The sequence below is a fragment of the Lepisosteus oculatus genome, chromosome 2, assembly GCF_040954835.1.
Source record: "Lepisosteus oculatus isolate fLepOcu1 chromosome 2, fLepOcu1.hap2, whole genome shotgun sequence".
NCBI classification, from domain to species: domain Eukaryota; kingdom Metazoa; phylum Chordata; class Actinopteri; order Semionotiformes; family Lepisosteidae; genus Lepisosteus; species Lepisosteus oculatus.
In genome coordinates this window covers 48,487,357-48,512,412 of record NC_090697.1, presented here as the reverse complement: position 1 = coordinate 48,512,412, position 25,056 = coordinate 48,487,357, and the positions used below count along the sequence as shown (strand labels likewise).

At 38.8% G+C, this 25,056-nt stretch overlaps 2 protein-coding genes across 2 annotated transcripts; both read right to left on the bottom strand.

Moving 5' to 3' along the window:
* Positions 1-1,281: 1,281 nt before the first annotated feature.
* On the bottom strand, positions 1,282-18,341 carry ccdc170 (coiled-coil domain containing 170). The gene is made up of 13 exons (XM_006625901.3): positions 18,129-18,341; positions 17,171-17,247; positions 15,840-15,867; positions 14,673-14,801; positions 12,727-12,983; positions 12,272-12,416; positions 11,472-11,657; positions 10,344-10,661; positions 9,230-9,430; positions 8,214-8,387; positions 6,463-6,705; positions 4,977-5,213; positions 1,282-3,848 (listed from the first exon to the last, which is right to left on the bottom strand). The coding sequence occupies exons 1-13, from the start codon at positions 18,225-18,227 to the stop codon at positions 3,585-3,587; spliced, it is 2,358 nt and encodes a 785-aa protein (XP_006625964.3). The 5' UTR covers positions 18,228-18,341; the 3' UTR covers positions 1,282-3,584.
* Positions 18,342-20,143: 1,802 nt separating this feature from the next.
* On the bottom strand, positions 20,144-25,044 carry armt1 (acidic residue methyltransferase 1). The gene is made up of 5 exons (XM_015346859.2): positions 24,970-25,044; positions 24,329-24,434; positions 23,737-23,978; positions 22,597-22,762; positions 20,144-22,093 (listed from the first exon to the last, which is right to left on the bottom strand). The coding sequence occupies exons 1-5, from the start codon at positions 25,026-25,028 to the stop codon at positions 21,317-21,319; spliced, it is 1,350 nt and encodes a 449-aa protein (XP_015202345.1). The 5' UTR covers positions 25,029-25,044; the 3' UTR covers positions 20,144-21,316.
* Positions 25,045-25,056: the final 12 nt, after the last annotated feature.

Here is a 25,056-nt window from a genome sequence, read left to right as displayed (position 1 = left end):
AAACCAGGGAAACCAAGGCTGTCAAATTTGGTTGCTAAAAGGGAAAGATAATAGATACTGGTAGTATTTTGTTTCACAGATTAAACATATAGTACTGCGTGTACTTCTCTGCAATGTATTAAGTTTATTTTATTTACTTTACTTCACCTCTTAAAATCAAGGTCAGATGATCTTTATTCTATCTATTTAGTGTCTGACTCCAGAGACTAGGGACTAGGGCATACCTAACAGGACAGACATTTCAAGAAAGCCTCTATTAATAATCACAGCTTGTAGATTATACGGTTTCAACTTTTGTAATCACAGAAACGTTATAAATCGAAAAATGCTACCAAACCTGCAGAAAGGACAGAATTGACATGAGTCATGGATCAATCTGTCCTCTGGGCTCAAAAATAAGGAGGCAGGTACAAGAATAGGTTTTGGAATAAGCTACATCAATAATATTCTAAATAAGAGTCTGTAGGATGCTCTAAGAAATGGTTGGAACCGATTCTCAAATCAAGAAGCTACCAACCCCATCACACATCTTTTCTTGTGGTTTTATGAACTGAGAATTCCTGTGTAGGAATATACAGGGGGTTTTCCAAACGGGTAGGGTGCCAAATGGCTTCTATGGCTTCGTCTCATTCATGACTTTTTTTACCCTTCCCCTGCCCACAAAGCATAAGAGTAATAGACAGTACAAGTGCAATACATCACTGAGAGCGTGAGGAAAGCTAAACAACACCTGTTCCATGGGTCCTATTGAAGAGGTCAAGCTTTATCAAAATGGTAATCCCTCTAAAGATTCTTTCAAAGATCCAATTTGAAGTAACATCAGGAACCCTCGTCATGTTAGGTATAAAGAATTTTCTGAAAAATGGCCCTTGAATCAAGGTTAAAACATGAGAGTAGCGCAAAAAATAAAACAGAAAATCATACCAAGTACCAGGTCGCATAAAACTTCTTTAAAAAAAATTGTCTCGACAATGCAGACTCCCCATTTCCTTGAAGTCCATAGTTTTATATAGTACAAGGCCAGATTCTGACCTTGAAATTCTACATGACGATAAAAGAATTTTGCTGGACTCTTCCCAGAAAGACGTCCGGATATCAGGGAAGCAGGATGTACTTTTTCAGCTCAAATAAAGGAGAGAGATACAGTCTATAGTTATTAATTTAACATTGCCACTGCCTTCATTCAGTCTTCTGGCAAACATATTTTCTGGTAACCTTGGAAAACAGCAAAAACTATGTCTAAGGGTTTAGAAATACTGTAGATATAAAGCAAGTCCCATGTTTCTTGAATTCAAATATTTTATTGCCAAACTTAAGTGAATTATGAAACTAACAAACTGAAATAAACCTACTACAAATAGAATACCAGGGACCAGCCTTTCTCTGCAGTGTCTGTGTTAATTTTCACAGCAACTGAAGAAACAGTAATATAGAAAATTAACTGGGTACTGTAGTACTGTACTATTTGATTGTAAATTTTCATGAGTGTTGAAAACATATTTACCTTGTTACAAACCAGGTTATTTTTCATAGTACTTAAACTGTATTTCCCATAGTCTACAATACCAATTTAATTATACTGGCATGTGTTGCCACTTTGTACCCTAATATCTCCTAAGATATCAGAGGCTAGCCAAAACCTGGACCTAGACACTAGTGGGACGAGAGACCTCCAAGGAAATACTGGTTGCTGCTGCAGGAGGAACTGGTGAGACCATTAGGTTTCAGTCTTCTGTCTGGACCAGGTAGTGGCAGCTTTAAAGTTTAAGATTTTTAACTTTAAAATTGTCTAGTTTTAAGATATCTGCAAGGAAGCCTCCAGCACTTTTCACTACTGTCATTGTGAATCTTCATGTGTTCAGAACCCCTGGATCCACCTTACTTAATGGGTGGTCTGTCATGTCACAACAATATATGATATTGAAGCCACTTTCCAATCAAATTGGAAACTTACATGCAATCTTACAGTTAATACTTAACCAAGACCACTTTAACATGGACTGTTGTTGTGAATAGGTGCTGTGTGGGCACTACTGAAATTGCAGTACATAAAGAAATATTTATCTTAATTTTTTAGTATGTGGAATTGGAAGTAGCATTATAGTGTCTGGTAATGAGATCACTTGATTATTTCAATTCAGTCACACATTACTCACTGTGAAGGAAATATTTTACCAGGAGGTTCCTTTCAAAGGCAGATCACACACAAACACTATACTGTAGTTCTAGTCATGAATTTGGCCAAACAATTGGATTAGCAATTGTGATGCAAAATTCACACATGGTAAAGTAATAACAATCCCAGATCAAAAGAAAGGACTCCAAAAACTCCTTTTGCATTGGTAGTTCTGTGCCCCAAAAATGAACATATAAATATCTTGGAAATAGTCACTGAGGAATGAGAAAACAGTTCTGTGTTAGTTAAGATCATAGTTAGCCTTAGAGAAGGCATTTCAAACTCCAGGAGGGCCCGGTGTATTCTTGATTTTGTTTCAACCTTAGTAGACAATTAAACAACTAACCTAAATATTTTCTAAAATAGATATATATATAGGATTTTTCATAAATGTTGATTAAACAAGAAATCCATATCCTAAAAGTCCAGTTGCCTCCTAATCACCCGAGCCTGTTTAGAAGTAGAAGAATTATGCAGCTAATTAATAATAGATAGCTAGAACCTGATTTGCCAGTCTGTGCTGTTATTAGTATGAAATGGTTATAAAGTCTTGCAGTCACCTGAGCAGAATTAATGGTCTAATGTTTCTGTGAGTATTAAATTGACACTAAAATCACAAACTACACATATACAGTAGCATCAAAGACATATGAATGGCAGGACAAAGAAATACTGGCATACTGTGCATTATAAGGGATGCAGTTAATTGTCATACTTGTACTTGTGTAGGACCTGAGTACCAGATCTGGTAAATTGCTTAGAAAAAAAAAAATAAGGCTCCATTTTGCCCCTTCTTACAAATGTGAAAATATAGCATATCCAGACATATAGAAAATAAGCTGTATCACACCTATTGAACATCTTTGCCCATGTTTACAGATTCAACATGCCACAGCTACCAGCCAAAAACATGATTATCCTGATGTTCGGCAAAGGTATGTCATTTTTCAATCACGATACGATGTGTACAGTACCAAACAGTAATGAAGCAACACATAGTAAATGCTATTACTTTACATTTACTTGAACCCATATGTATATACTGTAGTGTTATTTGCTGCATTACATGGTTGCAAAGATATTGTTCATAGAGGTGACTGCAAGTATTCATAACTATCCTGTATTTCCGATAGCAAGAAAACACAACAGGCCATTCACAAGAACATGCTGTTGACGACAGTGGATTGGAAGGAAATAATTAAAATTTCCTTTTTTATTCCAGTTATGAATCAAAACTTTGCTAATTGAAAATGCCATGTTGCTCGTGGAATTTCTTGTAGATTGAAACCCAATCTGTTCTGAGCTCTGGCCTGCTGATGGAAACTGCAACTCTGACTATATTATACTGTACTGCTACTACGTGTTAAAAAAGCTGGGTTATCCAAAGGAGGTGTGTGGGAGAAGAATTTCACTGTGGTCTTCTGGTAGATCGCTCTGCTTGAGAAGGTGCAGTAAGGGCCTTGGGGCTGGCCGACAGCATTCGCCGGGCATGGTTATACCCAGCTGTGAAGTCCTGGCTGAATTGCTCCTGGGAGTGATGGTGGCACAGGGAGGGCCAGGGGTGCCCATGGATCAGCCCCTCCAGCCTCTTTATGATCTCGTAGTCAGGGAGCGCCAGGGTGTTGACATTTAAGCCAACCATCTGGGACACCACTTCACGGAAATCCAGCAGCTGACACCAAGAACCAAGTGGGGAAAAATACAACCATGTTGCTTAATGGCAAAGACTTTTGTATCACTTAAATGTCGAATAAACAATCATTATCATAGAAGAACCTCTCTGTTTGTTCAATTAGATAGCTATCACACAAAAGACATTTTTGTTTATGCCGTTGATTAATGTTCAGCACTTGAATCCTTCTGACATTTTGCTGCATTTACTGATCAAACAGTAGTAAAACAAATAGAAATTGGTAATTTTCAGTCATCTGCAATACCTACAGATAGGTGACAGTATAACATATGGAAATACAGTACAACCTGCCTTTTTGTAACTGTATTAATAAATATATGCATTGTGAGACTATACTTCACAAAGAAAATTGTATCACTTTATTTTTATTCAGTGCTAATTAACTACATAGAAAGAGATTCTATAAATACATAGTAATTCAAAATGGTTTTGTGTTCTTAAGAAATTATCGGTAAAATACTCTATACCTCCTGAACTAATAGGGGTTACAGTTTTCAGTATGTCCCCTGATATTTAGTTAGAAATGTTTCCAACACATTTCAAAGACTATATTCTTAAATATTTATAAAACAAAACTGACATTGGATTATTGCAATGGAATATGCTGTTATTGAATGAAACTGTCCATGCAGGATTAAATTCATATATCATGGTGGTAACATCTACAGATGTGTGCTATTGCAAATTAATTTGAAATAATGCAACCAATGAGCAGATTATTATGTGCTCATTAAAACTGACGATATTTAATCTAGCCTTATTGTAACAGTTAGTTAAATCCACAGTCAACACCTATGCGGAAATTCCACCCATTTTGAATGGACAGTAAAACTCTATAATTCAGATTGCCATGAATTCATTTTCCCCCTTCTCTAATAAGTAGTACTGAAAAAGAGGGAAATATGGAAAACAATCTATTTAAATATAGATGTAATATCTTTTAAGAATGAGTTTGACAGTTGTCTTCAGTGTTAGGTGGTATTTGACATTTTAAAACATGCGTAGAAAGAGATATATTGGTAAATGTCATCGAGGAAGCACTAGTCTCTCTTCATCTTTGGGGTCCCACTCTGTGTGTTTCATGGTGTTGATTTATTTGTGCTTTACCTGTCTCTCCCTCTTGGCAAGATCCTCCAGAGTGTGTTTGAGAGTCTTCAGCTCACTGGTGAGGCTCTCTAACAGGCTCTGGGCTCTCTGTTTCTCTTCTTTGGTGATATGTTCAGTGACGTCTAACTCAGATTTCATTGTGGTCAGCCTCTTCTCTGCCCGCAGTTTCACCTTCTCCAGCTTATCCAGGCTTTTGTTCAGCTCTTCAATTGTTTGATTCTGCTCCATGGTCTTAATCTTCAAAATTGAAAAAAAAAAAACAACAAAAACAAATATAATATCAGTCATTAAGAGATCATTTTCAATGACGTTCAAGGACATTCTGAAAATTTAAGAGAACACAATTTGGTTTTAATGTTGACATATTTATCCATACTAATTTGTCAAGCTATCAAAATCTTACTTCCATCACAACTGAGGCCGATGTAGGCCCTAACCAAAATTGTGTTTTTCCTAATATTACCTCTTATAAAATGATAAAGGTAACTCAAGACTAAAACTGACGGAGACATTTAAACTAGCCAAAAATGAGAATTTGAATTTAATGAATCATTACAGGGACAGCACAATGGCACAGTGGTTAGCATTGCTACCACACAACGCTGGAGCCCTGGAATCAAGTTTGGGTCTGGGGTGCTATCTGTGTGGAGTTTGCATGTTTTCCCCATGTTTGTTTGGGTTTCCTCTAGGTGGTCAAGTTTCCTCCCACAGTCCAAAGACATGCTGGTACAGTATGTGCAGATGGCTTTTGGGAAAACTGCCTCTGGTGTGAGTGTGTGTATGTTGGTGGCTATGTGTCTTGCAAAGGACCGGCATCCTATCCAGGGTGTATCCTGCCCTGCACGTCTAGATTCCAAGCTCCGGCTCCCCCGTGACCCTGAACTGAATAAAAAGTGATGGATGGAATGATTCATTATGCATGAAGCCAAGTGTAACTCTATGACAATTACAATTAGCTGTCGCAGCATCACTAGATTTAAGAAATGGAAGCTGTACATGAAATTCCGAGATTTCAAGGATTTACCCTCGAGTACACCCACATTTTGGGGCATGTTAAAGGGTAAAACAAAAAAGAATCAAAAATTTAAAATAACGATTAAACAGAATTAAAGCAATAAAGATGGAGATTAAAAATGCAGACAAAAGAGAAAAGAAAACACTAATTAAAAGCCTGACTAAACAGGTAAGCCTTTAATATAGATTTAAAAAAGCACTGTAATCAAGAAAAGAGAGAATGCAGGCAAAGTTTCTGAGTTAAAAGTAAGAGACTTTACAGATGGCAGATTTATTTGTGCATTAAAACACAGTCCAGGATCAATCAAGAACCTTCTTGAAGACTTCTCACAGTAGGGTCTAATCTGAGGCAAGTGTTTCCAAGTTATAGTGTGTTTAATACATAGGACGCATCTCCAGCCCTCCCGTCACGATCTGAAGAGTCTGTTTCTCCACCTCAGACAGGGAGAATCCACTGCCTCACGTTTCCTACCTTGAGCTCATTGGTATAAGACAGCTGTGCTTTGAGCTCGGTGTTAGAGAGGCGGGTGTAGTCCAGCTCCTTCTGCAGCCTCTCGACCTTCTTCTGTAGTTTCCGGACCGTGAGATTGGCCTCGTCTCGCTCCACCGCCACCGCCGTGCGGCTCCTCTTCTCCTCCTCCAGTTGGGCGACCTTCTTCCGCAGCAGCTCCATGTGCAGCTCCCTGCTTTCCAGCCGCTCCTTCTGGCCCTTTAGCTGAACAGGGAACAGAGCAGCAATGTCACAAAGCTGCAGCGCAAGGGACCGCCAGCAGAACATGCTGCTGTTGCCATTAGGGTGGAGTGGTGGCTCTGTGCCTAAGGATCTGCACCTGTGGCTGGAAGGTTGCTGGTTCAAGTTCGCAGCTGGCAGAGGATTCCTACTCTATTGGGCCCCTAAGGAAGGCCCTTAACCCCAACTGCTCCAGGGGTGCTGTACAATAGCTGACCCTGCGTTCTGACCCCAGGCTCTCTGCCTATCTGTGTCTCATGGAGAGCACGCTGGGGTATGTGAAAAGATTAATTCCTAATGCAAGAAATTGTATAGGGGTAATAAAGTGATGTTATGTTACATGGGAAGTAGTAGTATAAGACCTCCTACATAGGCCTGGGTACTGGTTTTGAAACTCTTTAACACTAAATTCCCATGTTTCTAGAATGACATCTGTGTCACTCATGATGCATTTCCCCAGCGCTCACACCCTGGAAGGTGCGATGGGGAGATATGCAGTTACTGTATATGCCAGGTATACCAGCAAAAATGGCATATAGGACTTTAAAATGAACTGTCAGAAACACAGCTGAGTACCTACTGTAGTTGATTAAGTGTAAACTGCTGTAGTGCAGCCCAGTAATACAGCTATGATCTTACCATTAGATGGATGTATGATGACTGTAATGGAATCTAGGTCTCATGCGCTAACTGCCATACTGTTTGATCTGTAGAAGTATGGTTGACTGGGTCTGAGTGAGACACAGGTTCCAGTTATTAAAACATCAGACTGAAGTGCTGATTGAACCTACCAAAAATGGTTTATAATCTGATTCCCAAACTACAGCACTTTCCTTATGCCTTTTTCATCAAGTTCAGTGTTTCAGAATTTAGATTCATAGTTATGTTTTTGCTACGTCCTATCTATATTAATTAAGTTGATTTTCCCTTAGAATTTTTAGACGGATATCTTTTTGTGGGTAGTAGTTTAATTCCGGCGAAAAGCCCAGAAATGCTTGTGTCAATTCACACAAACATTGACATGATTGAGTCACAGGAGATTAAAAAAGCAAAAGATGCCAGGAGTTTGAAAGTTGATTTAAATTCATCCATGCCTGGAAAATTTCCAACATGCTCTGATAATATGCTGAGCTTTTCTTTGATGAATGCTAAATCTAAATCTTTTGAAGTTAGTTTAATTAAGATCTGTCTGCAGCGAGAGAACCAGTCTGCGCCAATCCCTGCATTTAACATAACCTCAGTAATAAAGTCACAGTTCTGTGGAAGGATGCAGCTGCAGAATGTCGATGGTGAGTTGTAAGTGGGATTTGTAGTTGTAAGTAAGGGTACAGCCTGATTAACTACTCTATAACTACGACTCTGAAGCTATGAGCCACAACCTCTTCTTCTTCAGCAAATATGAATACACATCAATGGCAGCCCCTCCTCTACAACTCCCTTTTCTATCTTGAAACAGTTGTTGGAAAACAAATGTCCAATTGGATTTCCTGTACCTTCCTCTGTAAATTATGGACCAAAGTCTTATTTTCCAGTACAGCTGTTGCTTCCAGTTTGACAAGCTGCTCTGCCCGGGACAAGATGGCCTCCACTCTCATGTCGAAGCCCAGGTCTGTGGCTACTCTGTCCAGTTTCATCTTCTCGGAGAGCTCCTCCAGGAATCGCAAGTACTAGGAGGCAGGATTAACACAACCAAATGAGAAAATATCTTCCAATCCATTATTAGGAGCTAGTTATCCTAGTGAGTTATGTGGGAAGGCTTGCACAGAATCATAAGGCTTGCACAATGCAGGACCTGACAACTATCTACCTGGAGAGACACTTGGTACTTAAACTGAATTGCGAAATCTACTGAGTCAGGTTATAAAGCAATGCTCATGTACACACCACTCCTTGATTTAGGGAGAATGTTAAAATATTTTAAAGAGAGGGAAAAGTTAAGAAAGGACCACCAGGCATAAACATATACCAAGTGATATACATCTACTCAAAATTAATGTTACTATAGTGGAGGTTGAGACTTCTGTATCATGTGAGTAAAGAAAAGGAATAAAAAGGAATAAGAACAAGAGGCTTTGGCATAATCCAGATTTGAAAGATCAATGGAACTCTTTAATAGTGGCAGAATTTGAAAAGGGAATGAATCCATCTGTATCCTGGTTCCAAACACCATCTAGTGGCAAAAAAAAAGATAATCATGGCACTAGATGTAGTGAAGCTTCTTATATTGTAGATCATAGATGCAAAACTCCAGTCCTGGACAGCCTGAAGGTTTCTGCCTCTCTTTCGACGCTACCCACTAATTACCTACTTGAAAAAGTTGTTGCCTTTCCTTGTTCTTAAAAAGTTGAAGATATAAAGAGACCTTTAAATCTGCAGGAAAGTGGCCCTTGAGGACCAGAGCTGTGTTGTATGAGGTACTAGCGTTTGTACAGGCCTTTTTCCCTTAGCTCTACAATGTTTAGGGATGATATAGGACAGTGACAGTACATCGATTATGTCCATTACTTACAGTTTGTTTTTGTTGGCTCAATCCATCACGAACTACGTCTCCAGACACAAGCTCTCCCTCCAGCCCCTTCAGCCTGTCCCTCAGCTCTCCCAGCTGCTGCTCAGCCTGCCTGGCCCTCTGCAGAGCAGCCTCGTGGAGCTCCGTCTGCCTCGCCAACTGCTCCGTCACCCGCGACGCCTTTGCTTCCATCTCCACCAGTGCCTGGAACACAGGTGCCCAGTCACCTCCCTCCACCACACAAGCGTGGCAAGAAATATGTCCCAGGTCTCACTCTGCTATTGGTTACTTTCCAGACAGGCACTTTAAGGGCAACAACTGACACCAACAGCAGCAATATCACCCTGCAGCTCACAACTGGCAACCCACTGAAGTTCCACAGGTGTGAGCCTGGTCAGTAGCTGGATGAGAGATGACCTGGGAAATCTGAGGTTGGTGCTGGAAGAGGTGTAGGTGGGACCATTAGGGACCACTCACCCTGCAGTCTATGTGTGTCCTAACGCTGCAGTATAGTGAGGGGTACACTATACTGTAAAAAGACTAGTAAAACCGAGGTTCTGACTCTCTGTGGTCATTACAAGTCCTAGGGTGTTTCTCAAAAATAGTAGGGGTGTTACATTGGTGATATAGCCAAATTTCACCCTGGCCTTTACCAATCATGGCCTCCTAATAATCCCCAACTATAAATTGGATTCATTACTCTGTTCTCCTTCCTTACTGATAGCTGATGTGTGGTGTGCGTACTGGCGCACTATGGCTGCCGTCTCATCATCCAGGTGGGACTGCACATTGGTGGTGGCGGAGGGGAGTCCCCATTGCTTGTGAAGTGCTTTGAGTTGAGTGTTTAGAATAAAGCTCTATATAAGTATAAGAATTATTAACTCTTGTTTGAAAGAGTACTAAGTCCTGGTTAACAAGCACACACGTCAGTTTCTTTAGTTTCTATACCAAAGACAGAGAAAAACACATCAGAGAAATTCGAAAGAAGCCAGGAACCTGAAGATCCAAAGGACCTGCTGGGTGCTCTAAAAAGTTGGAGAAAAAAATCTTAAATCAATTAGGAACAATGTCCGCTGTCTCTACGACGCAACCTTTAAGGCCTGCTTAGCAGCTGCACCTCTTTCTTGTTCTCTTCGATGCTGCAGATCTCCCGGATCCTCTCTCGGATGGCCTCCTCCGTGGGGTGCACAGTCCCACTGCGGCCGCTCAGCAGAGTGGCCAGGTCCTCCCTGAAGGCCTGAAGCAGGCCCTGCGCAGACTTGGTTTCGCTCAGGCTGTTGCGGAGGTTGCCGTTCAGTTCCTGAGAGTGCTTCTTCAAGCTGCTCAGCTCCTGCTTCGAAGCCTCCCAGGCACTTCTGGTAGCCTCCAGCCTTTCCTGAAGGAGCTGATTTTCTCTCTCCAGACTCGTCTTCGCTTGGATAGTACTGTCTAGCTCCTGGTTAACATGCACAAAAGTCCAGGATTTTCATTACAAGTACTTAATTTCTTGAAAAAATGTGACTCTTAAAATAGGCCTTTGTTAAGCTAAAAAGGAACAAGTAATAGGTTTATACCAAGCTGAAAAGAGAAGAAAGAAAACACAACATTTCGACGGTGGAGCTTTCTTTGGGTGTGAGGTCACACCCGAAGAAGGCGCCATAACAAAAACTCTGTGTTTTATTTCTTCTGTTTTCAGCATGGAATTAATCTATTACTTGTTCCTTTGCAGCCTACGCATGCTGATGCAGCTACCCACCCGAACTACAGTTGTTAAGCTAAATTCAGACTCATTTGAAAGTCAAACACAGTATTATATAGAGAATCACATGATAATGATTTATCATGTATCATCTGCTTTTAGCTGCTTAATCCAAACCTAATATTACACAAATCTGTCAGTAACTTTGTCTGTTAAATAACATTATCTAATTTAAATTGATTTACATCGCTGCACAATGATTCTACAATGATGCACCACAATTTTATAGCTAAGTTATATACAGTACTGTAATAACTGAAATTCAAAATACAGCAAAATGCAAAGGACAGATTGAGTGATGCAGGGTACAAAGAGATAAAATGAGTAAACAAAAAGAAAAAAATAATAACAATCATGGCCTATGAATTCAGATTAGAAATGTGAAATTCTAAAAAGAATTATAGAACGATCATGATGTGCACAGAGAGAACCATAAGGATGCAAATGGTTGTGCAAATGGATCTGCTTTTTGTTGGACTTGTCAACAATCAAGAAATTGTGCTCTACCGGTCGGAGTGTGTCCAGGTCCCTTCTGCAGGAGACAGCAGCTCTCTGCTCTCGGCTGACCTCTGACACCAGCCTCATCACTGTTTCTCGGCTGGCCTTGGACTCCACTTCATGGGCGCTCACACACTCCTTGAGGCTTGCAATCTGGCACCTCTGCCTGTCATTGTCCTTATACAGCTCATCAACCTGAATACATAAGGACCTGTGAGTCTACTTCAGAGGGAAAGCCAAAGAAAATGGCTAAACTAAACTCTTTGCTAAGGTTGTAAGAAAAAAACTAATTTGAATATGCAATAGTCAACACAACCTTTGCTGCTGCAGCACTGCTGTGTTCTGGAGAACATGGATTTGTAACAAATCCACCTATCCATTATTTGTTTCACTTGGTAAGGGCTGCTACATACAGTACCAGAGCCTATCAACAGGACTGCAAGTACACAGTTGCTCTTCTCCTGGCTGGGACAACAGCCCACTGCTGGACAGTGGGGAAAGGAACCATTTAGACAGCAAGTCTTTAGAAGCAGGGAGGAAACCAGAGTTCTCAGTGAAATTCAACCTCAACATGCAAACTCCACACAGACGGGCGACAAAATCTGAAATCATATCTAAGAGGTATGAGGCACCAGTATTAAGCAGCTTGCCACTGGATCATGTCAAATACCAGGCTGTACAAATGGCTTGAGCTACTGAAACAAAGTTAAACTGAAATCTACTGTAAATAGAAACAGATTTTTGATCTTTGAAATAAATTGATGAACATAAGGACCAAATCACATACGAGTGGTGAGTTGTGTATTTACCAAGGAAACCATGACATCCTGTGGGTCCTCCTTCCCTGACCAGTCAATGTTCATTCTGCTGGCCAGCCTGGAGAGGAAGTCCTGGAGTTTCCTCTCACTGGAGGAGGCGTGATGCTTTGATTCATCCCATTCACTTATGTACATTCTGGTCACAGAGGTCACCAATCAGATTAATTGATCTTTGGTTTTGCTTATTTCTATCATAAAACTGAAATATCACAATAGAAGGATGGACAGATTTGTATGCATTTTAGGCTTGAAATAGCTAGTTCTGTCATGAAATTAAGAGATCCAGTGTTTGTTTTCACTCTGTATAATATGCATTTGCCTGCACTATTCATTAAAGGTTATCTTTGTTCAGTGAACGCTACTACTAAACCCATTAAAATGCAACACTGGGGAGTCTGCTAGTTCTGAGTGCTGCACTAAGTCTTAAACAAGATAGTCAACCTTACTGTAACTTGTCTTCCAGGTCCTGGACTTTCTGCTTCAGCTCATTGTTTTCCTTGATCAGTGCCTGGAAAGTAATCTCCAGACGTGTTTTGGACGAAGCCATCACCCCCGACTCCTGTTCCGTGGCCTGAACCTGCTCTCTCAGACTGCTGATCAGAGAGGCCTGTCTGGCATTGTTCTCCTTATACAAATCCAGCTCTCCCTTCAGCTCCTGAAGTGCCGCTTCTCTGGACGCCAGTCGAGATTTGATGTCTAAAAGCTGTCACAACCACAGTTTTTTTAACATTATTATTGCAAATCATTGTCTTCCTCTTTCAATAAAATGCCCCTTTTTGTGTGCCCCTTAGGTGACACAGTAGGCCTAGTGTCGGCTGGAGAACAGACTGCTCAGTGCTGTGAGTGTTCAACTGACATCAGATGTCACCGAAGTGTGCTAAACCAAGTATGCTCTGGTTAACCCTACTCTTCCAGTGAAGGTGAGGAGAGATAAATCATTTCCACCTCCTGATTCTCCATATAGCAATCATCAAGATCTAGTCTTGTTGTGTAAAAACAAATATATAGTATGTGACAACTACTGGCACACACATCACCACAATTCCAACACTGTCAGTGTGCAATGTAAGTGGTCTGTCTCGTTCTTTCAAACCCTCTATAGGATCATAGCTCTTTCATGCTGTGCCCCTCTTGGTCAAGGGTGCACTGAATCCCTCCTTCCAATATAATCTTACTTGGTTCTAATTGGTTCTATTCACTCAACTCACTAGATTTTATCACCAACTCTGTACACCCTGTCTTCATTAGTAACTAAGAACTGCACATGCTCATCACACTCAGTAGATTTTCCCATCAACTCTTCATTCTTTGTCTTCATTAATCACCAAGCACTGGAGTATTCAACCTGATTAACTCTGTGTCTCCGTTCTCAGTCTTTACTAGCACTAATCACTTTAACACAACCAGGCACTAGAGTATTCGAATAGGCTACGAATATGTCATTATGTCACTGAATTGTATTGTTCACTAAATCACTGCTTAAACTCAACTCTTTGTTCTTCCTCCTCACTGAACTGCAGGTCTTCTCTAACTCCTACTAACTCTTCTCTTCACTAATTAACCCAATCCTCCTGGGTCAGGGATACCTGTCTGTATTCATCTACTGTGCACCTGACGTAGCAGCAACCACATTGTTTTCTCTCTCATCTCACACTCTCAGACCTCCCATCTGTCTGTTGATGGTAAGGACCAGGGAATGCTCAGGACTCACCTGTTCTGTCTACACTCTCAGCTGTGGGGAGCATGTACACTGCTAACTTGCCAAGTGCCAACCTCTCCAGTCAGACCTGGTTCAGCTGGCCAACCCTGTTCCTGTGATACACTTCAACCCTATTGAGTCTAACTAACAAGCTACTGTATAGCCCATCTCTCCAGCACCTGCAACAGAAAAAGCTGTATTTTCTCAAACCTCTCTCGCTCAGTGGTTTCTACTCCCAATCCCATCCCACTCCCATCCCACTCCCATCCTACGCTGGAGCCTAAATATAAACTGAAACCCTTTACCTTCTGGGTGTTCTTAAAAGCCTTTTAAGTAGCCCAGAGGAGTGGCTCATTCCAAGCAGAGTTTATCCTGACAGCTCCATTCCCTCACGTGAAATTGCACTTCCTCTTAGTGCTAATTACTTATTCAAACCACCTCTGCCTCAATTTCCAATGAGCAAGCTGCCATCAGTGCTCAAGGCCACACCACTGGGCATTTTTCTGAGACAAGGTGATGGCTCTCTCATAAAGCCACCCACCTCTCACTGCTTCGCACGGTATTTACTTGGGTGTCACGTTTATCTATGAATCCGGTATAGTTGGTATACAACAGAGGGCCCCCCTCCGTCATCTTCAGGGCTAACAGCTTACCTCTGCACAAGGATTAATAATAACAGATGACAAAAGTAACCTCAGTCTGAGTGCCCTCGTGTTTGATCTGCAAGGCTGCGAGGTCACTGCGAGCAGCCTCAGCGGTCAGGCGGTAGTGGTTCAGGTGCTCCCTTGTGACGGACATGTCCAGGAGGGGGTCCGATCCTGCCTGCGCATAGGAGTCAAGAGTGCTACTTAAAGCAGCTCCCTTCACTTCACAGATGAAAGGTCTTTAGTCCTTTCACACCACACCACACCACACCTCTGCTTCAAATCAAGGCCCATGTAAAAATAATTCATGTGGAAAAAGGATCAATGGTGCAGGCACGAATCAACGATAGACCATTAACGAAATGTATTTAAAAATTACAACATTTGTAGGGGGATTTCAAAGTTTTGAACTTGAGTGAGATTTGCTACTAATCTGCTAAAAGTAATCATAGAAGTGTGAAGACACCACCCTAGGAATAGACAATATATAGGGGGTAAAAACAAATAATATAATTATTTTCACTTTGAGCACAGAATTCTTGGAGTCTCTGCAAAAAGTGGACTAAACTTTGAGAGATTATAAAATAATTTCAACATTTTCCTGTTAATTTCTGTTGTGGAAAAGCTTGTGGCCTGGCCATTTTAAGTGCATTCAAATAGACCTAGTAATATTGTTTAAAGGCCTGGAAATAAACAGTCTATTTTTCCTCCACATAACAGTAACTTAAAAAAAAAATTACAATGTTTTAGATGTTCCGTGATGGAAACAAATAACAAAGTAATGAGCCTTTTCAGGATTCTTGGCAAATGATGCTTTTACTCATGCAAACAAGATTAGAACATACTGGAACACACAGACTGTTTTCAAAGCAAATATTAATGCCACACAAGACATTTGTATTAGATCAATCCTTCCAAAGAGTTTAACATGATCATATTTTATAAATATGATGTACAAAAATGATAATAATATATAGTTTAGAATGGGGAGTGACGTTTGCATTTTAATATGGAATTAACCCCATTTTGTTCCTAACAATAGAAATAATCAAAGTATAATAGAGGCCATTTCTAGGCATTTTGAAAAGGAATTATGACAGTTGTTTGTTTGTTTTTTAACCCAAAGCTACAGAAAGAAGCCTTCTTTTAAGAGAGTGTTTATAATGAGCTATACTAACTTCTCACTTCAATTTGAAATGTTCTTTAGTATTCTTACCTTCTGGGAATCAGGTCTACTTGCATATCTGAGAAGAAAAACACAATAAAACTTTTAAAAATAAGGTCATCTAGATACATAAACAGTACAGAACAAAATGTCATTACAAAAATCAATGTAAAGATTTCAAATACTGATAATTTTATAAGCTGTGCAATTAGAGTCAAATACTTTATAATGCCATTAAACACTGAATCTTGTCTAAAGTTTCTATGAAATATGTAACTTAACTACATACATGGTTAATCTGAATGACCAAAAACCGCTATAGCTGATTATCTGTGGGCCACAAAATCAAGTATTTTAAAGCAGATTTTTGTATCTGCAGCAAATTCTGCACACAATGCGATCATTGCTTCATCATGTGGCACACAGGCAGATTGCAGCCAACAAAAAAGAACAATCTACTTTTGGGATGTTTTTAAACTATTACTCTGTTCGTTTACACTAGTGCCTCATATCTGACATCTGATAAAGGCAGAACCATCTGGTGTGGGACAATTTTAATTTTATAGGATTTAGGAGATCCTTAATAAAAACCCTCACTCAATGTGCAAGAAACACCATGGGTACAGAATTTCAAAATGTGAAAAAATTGAATGTATAAAGTTTGGACTCTCCTGAAATAATTGCATAATCTTAAGGGAACAGATAAGAATAGACTAAATTCTTAGGTGTGATGTATATTTGCAAATTTGTATTGTAAAATGGAGATTGTGTAATGTCATTTGGACTTGAAATGGTTTCACCTGTTCTCTAAATTAAAAAAAAATGCAAAAGCCATCAATTGTGTGGACACATGCACCCACATCTCCCTATTGAATTATGCCCACACATCCAGTCAAAACTCATTGCACATGCACCTAAATGTGGCCATTTTCTCATATCTGGCAATACATCAGGCATAGGCACTGCATTCCAACCATTTTCTGAAGCAACAAGGATAGAAGCATTGAAGATACTACCCCCAGCACATCTAATTATGAGAACTAGGGATTTCATATTTTATAGAGGAATAAAACACTTTCTTTTTCTTTATTACACTCTCCACTCTATATTTACTAGTTTTTCTAAGTTGTACTGTTTTGATGTTTACCATAATGCTATAAATCTGAATCACAGAAAAAGACTCTAATGTTTTATTGCTTTTAATTTACATCCTCTTTGCCATTACAAAGACACTGCTTTTCTGAGTTTCTTATGGTCAATACAAAGATTGTGATAATTCTGTCAAAGATCTACAGTATGTTATTACTATTGATTACATATCTAATGGAGCTACAGGACATTGTAGTACTTAATCCAATTTAATAAATTACCAAATGATATACCTGTCTGTTGTCAGAGTCAGGATTAGTTCTTCTTTTTCCTCCAGCTGTCTCTTTAAAGTGTTGAGTTGATCTTGAAGCTAGAGACAGATGAGAAAGTATTTTCGTTTAAATACTTTCTTTCAGCAATCAATGCCTACCAGGATGGTTGAGTTGTTAAGGTGTTGGACTTAAGATCCAATGGCTTAATGTCTGTGTGGGATGGAACCCCACTCCTGGTAGTATTTATATTAGGAATGTCCTACACTGACAGACTGAAGAAAATTAATCTTTTTTTTTTAATCTTGAACAGAGAAAACTGCGAGGGTACCTGATACAACATTCAAAATCCTCAAGAGCTTTGACAAAGTCAACTCAGTGGATTTTTTCAGAATGAACAGTGAAACATGAAATAGAGAGCACAAATGGAAACTACATGGAAGTGCATATAAAAGAGAGAACATAAAACCCTTCCTTACCCAAAGGGTTGTGGGAGTATGGAACAAATTACCCAGCCATTTTGTTGAAGCTGATACCGTAGCTTCTTTCAATAAACAACTGAATAAGATCTCTGGATCAATTAACTACTATCAAATGCTTAGTAGTAATTATCATTTTTAATAAGAAAGTTTAAATCAATTCATAAAAATTATGAACCTGTAAGAGAGCCTTAGAATACTCTTGTGCTTTATAAGGGGATTATTGCATAGTTAGACTATAGACAACTGTCAAATATATTATTAAAAAGAAAAGACATTGTGTGTTTGCAACTGTGATTACAGATTGATTTATGCACCAAGAACTAAAGTGGAAAGAAAAGGTAATAGACTACTGTCAATTCCTGTAATAAAAAGCAATAATTTCCTTACAGAAAAGATCCCTAAGTACTGTATCTGTATTCATGTTTAAGGTTAAACCTAAATGACACAAAACACTCATTTACTGAAGGTGGCGTAGTATTATTAATAGAACAATAACTCACCTGGCCTATAAGTCTGTTATTTGCAGTCGGGGAAAACGAGCGAAAAGCATCATTTCGATTGACATCGATCAACCTTGAACCCGAATCTGACCTGTTCATGTTTTTTAAGAAAATATTACTTTAGTAAAGACACGAGGAGCTGTTTTTCGTGGAATAGTGGCGTTGTTTTTAAAAGAGATCGTACTCCAGCAATCAACTGCGTGAGTTAGGTGAAGTTTCTAAGCAACATGCAAACATGAAAGAGGTGGTGCATTTCACAGAGGGAGGAGTGGAGCTCTTTTCTTCTCCTGAGTCAGGAATGGGGAAAATTCATTGATTTATATTACGTTATACTCCTTCAACGCTACTAGAATAGATGGCTTGTAGAGTTTACTTTATTACACCACGATGTGGAGTGCTGTTGGAAAAATCATATTTAGATGTTCAATTAAATAACTCAAATTTGCGGCGTGTTTTGCTTTGGAGTTACTGTACCTCATACATACATATGCATGCATTTATTTGATAAGAATACCAAATATTAGTTTTAGGCACTATATCAAACCACTGAACGTCAATTAATTTTAATAATTGTAGCGCATATATTACATGATAATTACAGTACGTGGTTTAAGTGTCTTTTCACGTTGAAATACAACTCCACACAAAGGTGTTCATGTGTAAAACAAACTATCCATTGTGGCTAATGTAAATTGTAATTCGGGACGTATCCATAGTATCTACAGTCGCAGACATATGCATTCCACCTACAAGGCGTTCTGCTCCTAAACACCCCTCCCGTTTTGGACTGCTCTGCTTTCCTACCACCTTGACATTCACCGCGTCTGTTTCCTCCTACATCTTGTTACGTCTTGTTACGGGAGACTGCAGTCGCACTCTCTATTACACCTTCTCTCTTTCCCCTAGAGACTAGCACGCCCACTGTGAAGTACAGGGCTGTAAAACTCCTTTTGTTGGATCTGAATCTGGTCTCCAGGTCTACTCAGAAAATACTACCAAAGGACTGATTACTCTTCCTCCTGCACCCCATCGACAACATCTCCCCCTCTAGCGCCCTTGCTAATGAGCCTCTTGCCTCCAACATCCCCCCAGTGAACCCCGTACTTCAACATCATCGTAGAGTCGACAGTTCCATGGCCACCCCCCAACATACACCCTCTGCACCTGCCATTAGCACCCCCCGTTCTCCACCAGCGTCCTCAAATGCGAGACCATCACTCATCACTAGGGAAAGAGCAGACTGGAGCTATTAAGAGGTCAAAGTAAGTTGGGTTTTCTTTTCTTTCTGATGTCTTCTGTTTGGTTTTAATCGGAGCCCATCACATCAATAAAGTCAGCCCACTTTCCTGGACTTTTGTGTTCTACTGTATCGGTGTTTTACAGATGCAGATCCTCAACAGCTATACTGAGTATATCCTCCAGCAAATAATCACCTTGGCAGTAGAAGGTGCCAAGCAGTTACTTATATTTTAGTAATTACTTTATTTACATCTACACTTGCATTGATGTTAATACTAAATCCTAATGGTCATTCAGGGTTACTAGATGAACTTAGAAGAAGTCTCTATTTTCCAGTTTAATTCAGAGGTCTGTGTTAAATGTCATTAAATGACTAACTTTCTAACTTGCTTTCGGGAGTCACAGCTTCCCAAGGGAATGCAGTAGTCCTCTGGTCACTGCTTAAATCGTGCCTTCCTTAATGAACTCCAGATTTTCTAGTACAGAAATAATCAAATATGGCAACTAGGGTTTTGTAAATACTGAGAATCGTGGGATGGAAAAAGCAGAATGCTGCTTAGATAAAAATTCACAGGATGCAGAGGGAACAATGAAATGAAACAGTTAATAGAACTAACGGAAGTTTTCTCTGGCTCAAAATTGTACACAGGAAATTCCCAGTTTCTGCCAAAACCTCAAATGCCTCAAAACCTCAAAAAAAAAGTAGTGTTTCAGAATTATCGATTACCTCCTAAGCTGTAGGCAATGAGTACTCATGCTCAATAAAAACAGCTTGCAAAGATTAAAGTGCTTTTATTATTGAGAAGAAAAATAGCTACAGTCCCATCACTGACAAGTCTGACATTACAAACAACAGATGTGGAGGTATTTGAACTCCAGTGAAACCTGCACAATTAAAGCTTACAAAATGCAAATGGAATATTAGAGATCTGTAAACATAAATGCATGCATCAGTACATGCAAAAACCTGCAGAAATAAAAGGATTAGTTCATTATTTGAAGTCTGTAAACAAAATATGATGACATTTGCAGGATATGTGAACTGCAAGGTTCAAGGTATACAGCTATGTAGAAAAATGATAGAAAACTTTCACAGTAGCTCTCTTTCAGATGGCCATAAGGCTTTCGTCCAAAATATGACATTTTGTCTGAAAAACCATTACAAAATCACATGGTTCATGTGCAGGAATTTCCTTCAGGTCTTTCATGTAAACGATACTATTTTACTATTCATGTTCTAAGTGCATTGTACATTGCAATTCTGTAGTCCACCCAGATGATGTAAGTAGCTGATAACAATCATCATATAGGATGCAAGAGTGGCATGAACTGAATATGAAGGTTAACTGCTGTTCTGACCCATTTTTCTTGCAGTGGAAGCTCAAAGTACCCACCATGCCTTATATTGCCAGTTTCTCACAACCTGATAAATTTGAACATGCATGAAATTGACGGTAACAATTAACAATGGAACCTTTCAGATTTTTTTCACAGCAATTACAGTTTAAAATTTAAATTTATAACCTATTTGTCCGATACAGTCAATCATTTTTGGATACTTGTGTGTGCCGTTACGGAAGGTGCAAGCAATTATTCAAATATGTCTAAGGCATTTGAACTAGCTGCACAAGGATGTACCGATTAAACAGAATAAATCATATGACCTTGTGCATTACTGATAGCATGTAAAACACTGATTAATTGCATGGTAAAAATAGTTTAAATTGTTATGGTTTCCAATGGCCATATTAATAATAATAATCATAATAATAATAATAATAATAATAATTGCTTACACTTAAATAGCGCTTTCTGGACACTCCAGATATTACATATCTGACTGTTTTTTTTTAAACTTTTATTTACCCTAAATAGAGGAATAAACAAATGAACCCATTATTTCATGCTTTCAATATTCTACCATTCTGAGCAACCAGCCATGAATGGAGTTACCCCCTGTGAGGCCCACAGAACTGAATAATAGCATATTTTCCACTAGTCATCCAATCTGTGTCTGCAGCAGTCAAGTTCTCCCCCTGGCCGGCTTGCAGACCAACCTGCACGTCAGCTTTTAAAGTTCTCAAGCTGCACAGAGGAGCAGGGTGAAATCCCCTTAATGCAGTTTCAAATGGGACATCATAGTCCCACTTCCTGTCGCCTGTTAGTTTCCTATAGTTCAAATCCCCTTTGAAAACGATTAGGTCAGCTCTCTGCAGTTCGGCATATAGCTCTGGAGCATCTGCAGCCATGTCACAGAATTCGTGAGGCAGAGTCCAGAAAGGATGATCTTGGTAAGACCAGATGCCTTCCTTCAAGTAGCCTTGCCACCGAGCACCACACACAGACATCCACAAATGACTGGCTGATAACATCTGCCTTAGTGTCCATTCAAAATCCTTCTTTGTTGTGTCAGAGACGAACCATGGCATATACTTCCCGTGGAAGTGGATATCAGTGGCAAGGCCGGAGGCCACAAGGAAGTCAGCTAAGACCAGATCAGTGATGAGCTCGAAGCCAGCATTGTCCAAGACGAAGTCAACTCTTCTAGATGATCCTGCAGGCCTTCTGGTTAGCTTGTTGTTCAGCAAGGTAGTCCAAATCTTGGTGGACTCATCAACTAGGATGAAAGGTTTCAGACTTTCTAGAGAATCAATCGGACTGGACTTCTGTGAATTCTCTTGCCCAGCTGAAATTGAGAGGTCACATCTGTTACCCCATAGGCACACCTACAAATCAAAAAACATAATGATAATCGTCAGATGAATATTCTTAAGGACGCAGTTCCGGTAGAACTCTCTAATGATTAAGTCATAACTACACATATTACAGTATACAAATAATATTCATCAACCTAATAAAATACTATTTAACTATTTTTTCAGATTGTGACAGGATAACGTCTTGTCTCCTAAAACTTCAGCATTATGACACTCACAATCTGTTAAATCTTATATGCTTTATTAAGCAAGTGTGATAATAGCAACCCAATATTACAATATTCAGGCTCTGAAATTTGTATTAGTAAATGAACGACCGTTTCATTAGATATTAACAATGCTGCACGGAACTCTAGACAAATTCTTTTTAAAGCCCAGTTGTATCAAGAGATTTAACAATTCCAACCTCACCAGAAATAATTATATTAAATTTAAACAGCATAATAAATAATTAAGAGGCAAATACTGTTCCTAAAACAATGCATTAGTTTTGCATTTAAGAACAAACCTACCTGTAGCAGTTTAATGAAGTGCTCTCTCAGCTGCTCCTCAGACAAATCTGTCAGGTCTTTATGCAGACCTTGGAGATATGTGCAGAGAATCAAACTAGCTTGTTGAGATTCAAAGAAGCTTTGAGTCTTTCCTTCCTCAAACACATCAAAATCACTAACTGGAGGACTGAAAAAAAAGTTATGTTAGTTTAGGTTAGCAACATCTGTTCACAAAAATGAAAATTGTCTACAATGATTTCAAAGTCTTAGAAAAAAGTTATTTTATAATTCCCACTGTTTAGGCAGCCTACATAACTTCTACTTATTCTGCTATATAGTCCAATTTTATGATAAATCCTCAAATTAATATGTTAATATTGACAAACATCCATTCGAATAGCAATAATGTGTATTTTGTATATGTACTGTATCTTGCTGTTTGGCCTTACCATAATAAAATGTTCTAAATAAATGCATTAATTTAAAACAATGAATCTGTTTCTTGGAATACAGATATATTTGGAAGACATTCTCTATTTTTAACAACATTTTAAGATGATTAGTACTTAAAAATATAATACAATATCAGCCTTATGGGTGGAAAAACTTAAATGCTTGATTTAAAACCTGAATAATTATATTAAAATAGCTATATATATAAGCCTGTTTCTGATACAAGTTAAATTACAAAGAAGCCATTACAACACCTATTCCTTTCTATGTATTATTTGCAAAAATTGAATAAATATGCACATTCTGTAGCAACACATAGCACACTTTGCTTAATGAATAGCCTAGGAAAACACTTAAAGGTGGGCAAATAAAAGTAATCCCCCAATGCAAAGATCTCAATGGATACTTAGATTAACTTTGGTTTTAATTTAAGTAATTTAGGCAAGCAGCCTTCATGTCCAATGTGTTTTATTCATCTGCCATTTTAGGCGCAAAGCAGGAATTTCAATCAATTTCATTTATCGAACCTTTAAGTAAAACTGCAAATTAACTGTAAGATTATAAACGATATTCATCTATACGTTATCAGTAACAGTAACACTTAAGTGTTGTGCTGTTCCCGAAGCATAATGTACAAAATCTGACTAGGCTACACACAACAGAAGTTTCCAATAAAATTCACTGACACTACAGGAAAGGGAAACATACTTAAGGCACCGTGCTTCCTGAATCCTCCGGTACATATAGCACTCTACATACAGCCAAGGGGACTTAAACCAACTTGGCGGCACATTGTCATCCAGCAACGACTGCTGTCTCTCCAGGTACTGGTTCCACATGTCCATGTCCACCAGTCCATCAGTCAGGGCTAGAATTGGCTTGTCCGTCTGCAGCTCATTTTTTAATTTGGACAGGAGGGAGATTGCCTTCTTTTCTGCCTCTAAACCCTCCTAAAACAGAAGTAATGGTGCATTAATAAATAAAAGTATTCCTCAACAACTTATCTGTTAAGAGCTTTCAAAATCCAGCACTAAACACAGTGCGAATTGCCATAATTATTGTTAACAAGATGACAAAAATCTGATGCCACAGTACAAAATGACCTTTACAGCTTTCACATCATTCTTAATCTTTTAGCGGATTAACACAATATTCAACTTCTATGGTGAATATTAGTAAATTAATGCAGGTGATCTATGGTGATCCATAGAGTAACTGTTCACTCATAAGTATAAAAAACATAATCCTGAATAAATAAACCCTACTGCAATCATAAGAATTGAAGGGTCTACTAACTCACCTCCCCATGCTCTTCAAAAAACTTGTTTTTATACCGATGTATGGTGTCAATAACCTTGGTCAGAATTTTTGGCAACCTGTCCTTTACTGTCAAATACGCGAACGATCTGTATTAAAAACAGATAAATACTTTTGCATGAATTAACTGGACTTCTAGATTAATAAAAAGGTAGTGTGATAAGCCACGTGAGAGTGGTATAGTATCACTGTTACTTTAATTGTTATAAAGATACCATGCAATTGTTATCAGAATAACATTAATGACAAATTCATAAACAAATCCAATCTGGATCCTTAACTACTGAAAACACTGAATCGAAATTCTTAAACTATGAACGTACTGCGATGTTTAATTATAGGAAGATCAGAAACAGCTTTAGCAATCCAATTTCCTTTCACGATGTAATATATGCAACAAATATTGTGTTATTGTACATAACTTTACTCCAAACAAGCCTCTCAAAGCTCATTAAAAAAAATAAAAAACAGACACTTGTAGCTACACATAACAACATAGATTACATAACATACTTTAAGGTACGGTGACGGTATTAAAATATCCACAATTAAACATAGATTTTTGTATCATATTATTTTAAAGATGTGCATATTCTCTGACACCAAAACTATATTGCAACAAACCCCGTATACTTGGCTGAAAGGCAATCTGGAAACGTTCTGAGCGTGGCTTGCGCTGCCATCTTTACAACCAGGAAGTGTCAGGTTGAA

Coding starts and splice junctions, on each gene's coding strand:
- ccdc170 (XM_006625901.3), bottom strand. CDS start 18,227: ATGAACAGGTCAGATTCGGGTTCAAGGTTGATCGATGTCAATCGAAAT. Junction 15,868..17,170: donor CTGACTCTGACAACAGACAG/GTATATCATTTG, acceptor TTTTCTTCTCAG/ATATGCAAGTAGACCTGATT. Junction 14,802..15,839: donor GTAGACCTGATTCCCAGAAG/GTAAGAATACTA, acceptor TCCTATGCGCAG/GCAGGATCGGACCCCCTCCT.
- armt1 (XM_015346859.2), bottom strand. CDS start 25,028: ATGGCAGCGCAAGCCACGCTCAGAACGTTTCCAGATTGCCTTTCAGCC. Junction 23,979..24,328: donor TTTTTGAAGAGCATGGGGAG/GTGAGTTAGTAG, acceptor CTTCTGTTTTAG/GAGGGTTTAGAGGCAGAAAA. Junction 22,094..22,596: donor ACTTCATTAAACTGCTACAG/GTAGGTTTGTTC, acceptor TTTGATTTGTAG/GTGTGCCTATGGGGTAACAG.